At 50.8% G+C, this 8,566-nt stretch overlaps 1 protein-coding gene across 1 annotated transcript in view; it reads right to left on the bottom strand.

Annotated features, from left to right (window-relative positions):
* The window catches only part of Kcng2 (potassium channel, voltage gated modifier subfamily G, member 2), a 36,007-nt gene that overhangs the window by 17,852 nt on the left and 9,589 nt on the right, over window positions 1–8,566 (bottom strand). The window contains exon 3 of the mRNA XM_013512105.1: window positions 6,610–6,653. Coding sequence (XP_013367559.1) covers window positions 6,610–6,653 — 44 coding nt within the window. The remainder of the gene's footprint in view (window positions 1–6,609; window positions 6,654–8,566) is intronic.

Below are 8,566 nucleotides of genomic sequence, written 5' to 3'. Positions count from 1 at the left end.
GGGGGGGGGCGCGGTGCGATGCTCTCTGGGGATGCAAAGATGAGCAAAAGAAAATGCCTCCTTTCCAGGGTCACAGTCATGAACATGAGGGGAACAGCCAGACTCTGAGAGGCTGGCTCTGCCCCATTTTAAAATGGGCACAAGCAAAGACCTTTCATGGACAGAAGGCGGGTGATCTGGGAAGGCTGACAAAGGCAGCAAAGGAAGCAGGGGAATGTGGGACTTGCGGAGCTACAAGCTCAGGGAGGAATGAGTGATGGAGAGAAACTGTGCCCGGTGAGAAGGGATTCGGGCCAGTGAGAGGGCCGTGCCTCCGGCCGCGGCCGTGGTGAGCCAGTGGCTGCTGATCCTCAGCGCAAGGCAATCGACCGACATGTGATCAGTTGCTGGGGAATGACTGCCGCGCACACAGGATCAAGAACAGTGAAGAGAAGGAAACTCTCAGCAGGGCAACTGGCAAATAAACATGTGAAAGAGGCTTACTACCCTAGTGAAAGAAAGGAAACTTGGGGAGTTACAAGATGGATTTTAGAAAGGGGGTATATTTTTATATGGCTCCCAGCACTGGGTGGACACAGCAGCCAGGCGCATACACACGTGGATGAAGTGACACAGAATGGCACTGCCTCCAAGGAGTAGTGTTGCAGCCACCAAGGATTGGGCCACAGGCACCGAGGCACTGGGTGACTAAACACCTCAGAAATCTTCTGTGGACAAGAAGAATGTTTCCCCTAGCATCAGCCACAACAGTAAAGACCTGTAGGCAAGAGTGGCAGCTGGAAACAACATCAGCATGACCAGGCTGTGCAGACACGCTGGGGATGCTGTAGAAGAGGGCCCAGGGCCATGACGGCCAGCCCTTTGGAGCTTTTGATTACAAACAGCCTGCTCTGTCATGTGTGCCACAGGCTTGCCATCACTGCTTAGGGTACAATGCTGGAAAACAAGCTGGCAACCAGCTATGAATGGGCCCTTTCACAGTGGTGTAAAGTGGCAGGCCTGATGAAAAACAGCAGCAAAAAGAAGCCCACTGGTCACCACCTCTTGGCTTCCTTTCATTCTGCTCTGTGAACTGCTTGCTTTCCCATACTCCTTAAAGAACAAGGACTCAATTACAATAGGAAAAACACTTCTGAGAGCTGGCACATTCTTTAGGTTGGATGAGGGTGAGAAAGGATAGCAGGTGGGGATCCCGACCAGGGGACAGAGATAAGAGAGCGGCAAGATCTGAGGTGTGGTTGATTCCCCTGGGTGTTGTGCCCATACATATGCTCCCACGGAAGTGACAGCTCCCACGGAAGTGACAGTGTCTTGATTTTTCAAGACACTATGTCACTTCGCAAAATAATGGCTGCCTGTCTGGGAAGCAAGGTTTCTTCCGAGCAGGCCTGCACTGAATGGCACCTTCTCTCCCCAGCAGACTGGGACCCCTCATGGGCACAGGTCTTTGGCACAGGGCTCCACTTGAAACCCCTCCAAAGCTTCTCATGGTGCTGACATGGAAATATTTCCTATAAAATAGCACATGCTTCTCATCTGGAAACAGCCAGTTTGGTGAATTATGCCGGGTAATGTTCTCTCATTCAAAACATCCCTTCATGATGTACTTTACTATTTCAGGCTTAAGTAGAGCCTAAAATCATCTCAACTCCAACTTCTTGAGTCTGTTCTCTCAACTGAGTGGTGCCTGATGAATTTATGCTTGGATGAATTCAGTTCCTTAAAAAAATGCACCGTATCTGTCAAAATAATTCATTCCTATTTAGGGAAATGCTGGGAGGCAATGAAATCCCCACCTCTGAGAAATCCTTCTATTTCCACTTATTTCCAGTAAGTTCTCAGTAGTGTCACAGCCACTTCATGCTGGGCAGCTACAGACAAGACAGAGGATCCTGGCATAGGCACTGACAGTTAACAGGGAATGGCTTATTTCAGCAACCTCACAATCTCTCCACCCCAGAAAGCTGGTAAGGAGTATGCAGGCTCACTTCTCTGTTCACATCTGCTTCTCCTCTTCATGAGAGTGGCAGGGGCACCAGCAGGGTGGACTAGGAGCCACTCAGGGTGGGCTGCTTGGGGAGACCAGCAGAGGCTCACACCAGGCACTAATCAGGAGCTCTGTATCTTCCAGGGCTGGGCTGTCAGTGAGGCCAGCCAGTTCTTCCCCAAGGCTGGGGAGGGGGATGAATGGGGCACCCAGGGCTCAGGTGGGCCAAGGGGACAGCAGTGATCCTCTCAGGTTGTTCTCCCTGGCTCCCTATGTCTGAGGTGCTGGTCTTTGAACTGCTGACCACGTCCACCTGCAGGGAGGAGGGGGCCACCTAGTGCCCCCTGTGCTTCCTGAGAGTCTCCTGCTTTCTAAAGAGCTGGCCAGTTTTGATTAGCTTTGCTGTGACTGCTGTAGACAACAACTAACTCTGCTTGTTATTTAGGAACCTCTGGAGCTAGAGAAGAGAGGCCACCCACCTCCTGGGCCAGGCCCCTACTCTGCTGCTATGGTCTCAGGCAGTGCTTTCACGTGCTCGTCTGCAAAAGGGCACAATGAATCCTCTACTTCTCATGAATCATTGAGTCTAATCTCTTGGAAGAATCTGCATTTGAGATGAGGAAACAGAGGCTTGAGAGAAGAAATAAATGTTTCAAGGTCCTGAGCAGTCTGAGAGCTTGGCCGGTACCAAATTCTGCTTCTTATGGTATCAGAAGAGACCAAAGACCTTGGATAGATAATAGAAAAAAAGAATCTTTTTTTTAGTTGGTTTGTTTTTCTTCTGGTACTGGGAATCGAACTCATGACCTTGCGCTTGCCAGGCAGGTGCTGTGACACCGAGCTAAATCCCCAGCCCCCAAACAACTTTTTTTTGTTGTTGTTGTTGGAAAAAAGAATCTTGTAACTTTTATTCCAGCATTTGAGGATTTTTTTTTTTCACACTAAAGCAAAAATGCAAAACACAACTCTCCTAGTTTTTTCCTGCCAATTTTGTGCAGGAAGTAGGGGGAAACAAATGTTCTGAGCTTTACCTTCATCCTGTGCTTAGTAAGTTAACCTGCTGCTGTGGCTTGTATCTAGATGTCCCCCCAAAAGCCTCATGTGGTCATAGGTGGAGCTTTTTCAGAGGTGGGCGTAGTGTGTGATGTTGATATTGATTCATGGTGCAATGCTAGGATCAAGGGCACTAGGATTAAGGCTGTGAGTGCTACCCGCCCTAAGTAGCCTGGATAAGACATAAAGGACAGAAAGGGTTGTGGTCCTCCCTTGCTTGTTTGGCTACCTTCTGTCTGCCATGAACTGTTTCTCCTCTGTGATGCTTCTGTGCCACACCAGCATGCCAGCCGATTATGGACTGAAACCTCTATAAACTGTGAGCTAAATAAACCTTTCCTCCTTTAACTTTGGGTGTTAGGTATTTTGTCTCAGCAATGACAAAAATAACTAAGACACCAGCCCAGCTATCCTGTACCCTGTGCCCCTAAGGGGCAACACGGGTAGCAATGCTGGGGTGGTGCGGAGGGGACAACTAGGATTTCCATACCAAGTCTAGGCAGCTCGGTGGGCCAGGCCATATGGTGGTAGGGTGGTAGGAGGTTGTGCCACACCTGCTGTTGGATGCAGCCTGGTAGAACGTGAAGCCGAGCCCCTGCCGCATACTACACTCACTCCACCTTCTCGGCAACAGGAGGAATGAAACTCATCCCACAGAGAACAATGGACAGACCTGAAGCTCAGCCCCAGGCTGCAGCTTGAGACTCCGCCACTGCTCTTGGGCTGACTCACTGCATATCAGTGGGAGTCTGCTAACTTCTGCCCCAGGTCTTTGCAAACAGAAAGGTAAACCAGCTATACCCATTACCAGGTTGATTGGGGACATGAGACCTGGAGCTGACCAGACACTGATCTTGCAATGCCCTGGCTCTGGCTGAGCACAGCCCATGCCCTCCACCTCCCATGTTTACATGTGTAGCCAGACTATGGCCAGACCTTGTGACACCTTAAACTGCAGAGGCCTCCCGTGGGCACTGGCAGCAGACTGCAGTCACTGTTTGCTGTGATGGCACAGGCTACTAACCAGTACCAACTTGAGCAATCGGAGTTCTACCTGGGCCTATGGCCCACGTGTACTTCAGACTTCTTGCTGACTCTAGAGGCCTGGATATCTGGCCTCAGTCTCATGGGAAGCCACCTGCCCTGCTCTCTCTTGCCCTTGCTGAATGGAGGGGCAGTATTGGAGCTTCTTGGGATGCAGGGGAGACCAAGCTTACCTGCACTGCCCATCTCAGATGCTGAGTTGAGAGAAGACCCCAGAGTGTAGCTCTGTTGCTACAGCCCTGGCACAGCAGTCATCGCACCACTGTGGACGGGAAAGTGCAGGACCTGAGAGGTCCCCTGGTCTTTCCAAAGAAATCCATTCCTCATGCAAGAGTCCCACCTGCTAGGCCAGGACAGTTCCGTCGTGTGGTTCCAGGACAAGCTATGTCCAGCTTCACACTTTCTGCCCACAGGCCTGGGAGACCAGTCATGGGCCCCTCACAGATCATGCAGAGGTCCGGGAATGACAGATATAAAATAAGTCTTTGCTGATGGTGAGAAATGCAATTTGTCACCTGTCAGTCCTAGTCTCCTGGGATGCCAGTGAATGGAGTCTCCCAGCCACAAGGGCACAGTGTGTGGGATGGGAGTACAGGTCAGAGCTCACGTGATAGGGAACTCTGTGTGCACCACAGGGCACCTACATGTCAGTGAGGCATTATTTTGTGTGTGCCTGTGAGGTTGTTTCTGGATGAGACTGACATGCGAGGGGAGTGAAGGTCTGAAGAGAACTGACTACAGAGCCAGGACAGCAGCCTCTCACTGTCCACAAATGGAGCATCAGCTCCTGTGCCTCTAGCTTGTGACTGCAGACCTTGTGCTTCCTGGCACCCATGTTCCTTTTTTTTTTTTGTCTTTTTCGAGACAGGGTCTTGCTATGCAGTTCTGGGTGGCCTTGAGCTCACTTTGTAGCCCAGGCTGGTCTTGAACTTGCAATGATCTTCCTGCCTCAGCCTCCCAAGTGCTGGGATTACAGGCGTGCACCACCACACCCAGCTGCCATGTTCCTTGCAGTAAATCTCTTTACATACACATGCTTTTCCTGCATGTCTCTGCAGACTCTAATCCAGCTCAGAGATAGCAAAGCTCTTACTCTGGTAGAAGCTGACAATGTGATGTGTGTAGTATGACTATGTAGTGGAAACTTTGCCACCACTCCTGATGTTGCTGCAAAGCTTCCTTTAGTGAATTCAACAGTCAAAATCCCAGTCATGAAATCTATAACTAATTTTTCTGGCCTTAATTTAATCATGTGAGTTTAAAGGAAAAAATCGACCAGCCTGCCATGAAAGGAAGTAATGAATTCTGAAAAACACACCCTGCACCCACAAGCCTTCAGCGGCAACAGGCTGTTCTCTGGCAGGCTGGTGTGCACAGCCTGTCCCCGCCACCCGCCAGGACCCAGGCAGCGCTCAGCTCTGTCTCCAGGCAACACAGCAGCCACCACCGCACAGAAGGAATCTCGCAGCTCTCTGATGGAATAAAAATTTCTGTCCACCCGTCTCTGCATAGTTCCCATCACTCAGTGCAGACATTGTGATGAAATGTACCCCTGGCCTAGCAGCCAACACCTGGGCACTTCCTGGACACTGAGAATGCCTGGGATCCCAACAGAAAGACACAAAGCTGCCGGCATCACCGAGTTTCCCAGAAGATACACATTTCTCAGGAGAAGCGGCACTCCCTTCAGGTTATTCTACAGCAATGAGATCAAACAAAGTCAGGGCTGTGCTAGCATTTGTGTGTTCATGCGGCCCCTACTCTGTGGTCTCCAAGCTCCTGGGCACTTCACATTACTCTTGGATGGCAGCACAGGGCTGATGCAGAGAGAGAGGTATTGTTTGTATTCTCCACCCTCAACCGGTGAAGGCTGCAGAGTTACTGGACACACTGCAAAGGCAACAGGAGTGGCAAAGATGCATACCCCTGTGCAGGCCTTCCAGCAGGTGAAGGCTAGAGGCAGAAGTCTGCAGAAGTATCCCACTTCCAGGCTCTGGTCTCTCTGGCCCTCCAAACTCTCCACTGGCCTGGACACCCAGTACTAAGATGAGTCTGCAGAGGGCAACTGTTTCAGTGCAGTGCCTGGGAGATCTCTAAGGGCACATGCTGGCCACAAATTTTCAGAATGCAGCTTTTGGTCACAGAGAATTCAGGGTTACTTTTGTGGCCATAGATGTTCAGTGCTAACCTTGTCTCCATAGCCATGTGAACACTGTGGGTTTGGACATCACTGATCTTTTCCTTCCGGAAAGGTAACAGTCATTAAGCAAATGAGCACAGGGAGAACAGGCTGTGAGGACTGTGCCCAGCAGAAGTGGGCAGGCTGTGTCCCCCGCAGCCAAGGCCCAGCCCCAGGGCACACTCTCTGCAGGGGCAGGGTAGGGCTTCTGACCCACCACAGGCCACACCAGGCTCTCATGTGGCCCAGAGTACAGGAGCCCACCTGCTGTGTGAGACACCTGTCCTCAGGTCCCCAACTTGGACAAGCATTTTGCTCAGGATAGCTCAGGATTGGAGGCACTCACTTCACAGATAACTGGGTGACTCTGTTTTCCTTCATCTTTTTGTTCTAGGGATGTGAACACATATGAGAAAGTCTTTACGAAATGAAACACAGTCCTCCCCAGGAGACACTACAATAATTTCCACAACGACCATCTCCAGTGCCATGACTGCCAGTTACTGTGGGGTCTTTAGACCCTCACGTGGGGGCAGGATTCTCTGTGTTATCTGTGTTATGCCACATCTACTCAGTCTGGGATTATGGATACAACACATGTGAAAAAGAGCGAGCACGCCTTCTGAGAACACACTTTACAGTTCCACAGAGCTATAAGGAGCTAGGAGCTGCCAGGCAATTAGATGATGCAATTCCCTCCTTTGGAAAGGCTGTACGTGAACACGCCGGCCTTCTTCCAATCCCTGAAGCCAGCACTACTCCTGGCCACCTTATTACAGAGCTTCGGCACATGTTCCTCCTCCTCTGGGTGCCCTACAGGTGCCAGGATGGTAGGCACATGCCAGGCTCCTGGAGGGGCAGCAATTGTGGCTCTCCACCCAGGATGCACAGCAAGACCCATGACTCTTGTCCTGGAATCAGGGCAGCAGGCTGGCCCCTCAATGTGTTGTGACTGCAGTCAGCTAGACAGCCGCCCCAAAAGGTATCCATGTCATCACCCCAGAGCCTGAGTATGTGTCACCTGACATGGAAAAAGGGACTGGTGGGCTGCATTAGTCCGCTCTCCATTGCTGGGACAAAACACTTGACATACACATCTTAAAAGGAGGAAAGATTTATTTTGTGTCACAGTTCCAGTCCATGGTCAGTTGGGTCTAAGGCAAAAGGGCATAGTGAAGGAAAGGCGATCACTTCCCAGCATCCAGGAAGCACAGTTGGGGAGAGAGCCAGATGGGGAGGTACCAGACACCAAATGTAGTCTTCAAGGTCATAACCTCCCAAGACCAGTTCCCTTCTATGAGAGCCACTTCCTAAGTTCCACGGCTTTCCAATAATGCTGTCAAATGATGACCTCATCCATGGATGACTTAGAGCTCTTGTGCTCCTATCCTTTCCGAAACCACCCACTTCCACAAGTGTGCTTTACTAATCTCCTACAAAATTTATCACTTTCTTTCATCACAAGCTATTCAGCAGTATACTTCTCAATCCAATCAAGTTGACACCCGAGATTCACCCTTCTAAATGCATCACTAAGGACCTCAGAATGAGGCTGCCCTTGGTTACTTAGGTGGGCCGTGTGGTCCTGGGGTCTTCATAAGAGGAAGCTGGAGGTACCAAGTGGCACTGGCGGAGGGGTGCACACTCTAGTACTGCAGAGGAGGGGCAGCAAGCCCAGGGCAGGAAACGGTTCCTCAACCTCAGAAGGAACCAGCCTGGCTACACTTTGATTCTGCTCCAGGTGAGCACTTTGTATACTGCCTACCAGAACTGTACTAGGATAAATCTGCTTGTTTTAAGCCAGGCAAGTGTGCCATGTTTGTTTCAATAGCTATGGAACAAAGGGGAAATCCCCGAGGGTGCTTCAGCCTGTGCCACCACAACACCCACACCCAAAGGATAGCTTATTTAACTCACTCTCCCACTGGCCAGGCCTGACACTACAGACCATGACGCTTCAGTGCTGTAAGTTTGGGCCTGGGCCAAGGCCTTATAGGCTGCTCTGCCTATCTGTCCTGAGGTGAAGAGTCGCTACAGGTTCTGGGAGGGGGTGGGGGGGTGAGGCACTGTGGCAGCACGGGGACCATGTATGGCACATTGTGTGGCCAATGGAGATGAGACCTTGCCCCACCCTCAGACCAGTCTGGGGTCCTGCCAGGGTTGACATAAGGTCACAGCTATAGGCCCAGGCACCCCTTTCTTTTTTTTTTTTTTTTTTTTGTTTTTTGTTTTTTTGTTTTTTTGGTTTTTCTCCGGTACCAGGAACTGAACTCACGACCTTGCGCTTGCCAGGCAGGCGCTTT

This window comes from Chinchilla lanigera, unplaced genomic scaffold (genome assembly GCF_000276665.1).
Source record: "Chinchilla lanigera isolate Chin_1 unplaced genomic scaffold, ChiLan1.0 scaffold00001, whole genome shotgun sequence".
Taxonomy (NCBI): domain Eukaryota; kingdom Metazoa; phylum Chordata; class Mammalia; order Rodentia; family Chinchillidae; genus Chinchilla; species Chinchilla lanigera.
The sequence above is the reverse complement of the archived record's forward strand: the minus strand, read 5'-3'. Positions and strand labels throughout refer to the sequence as shown.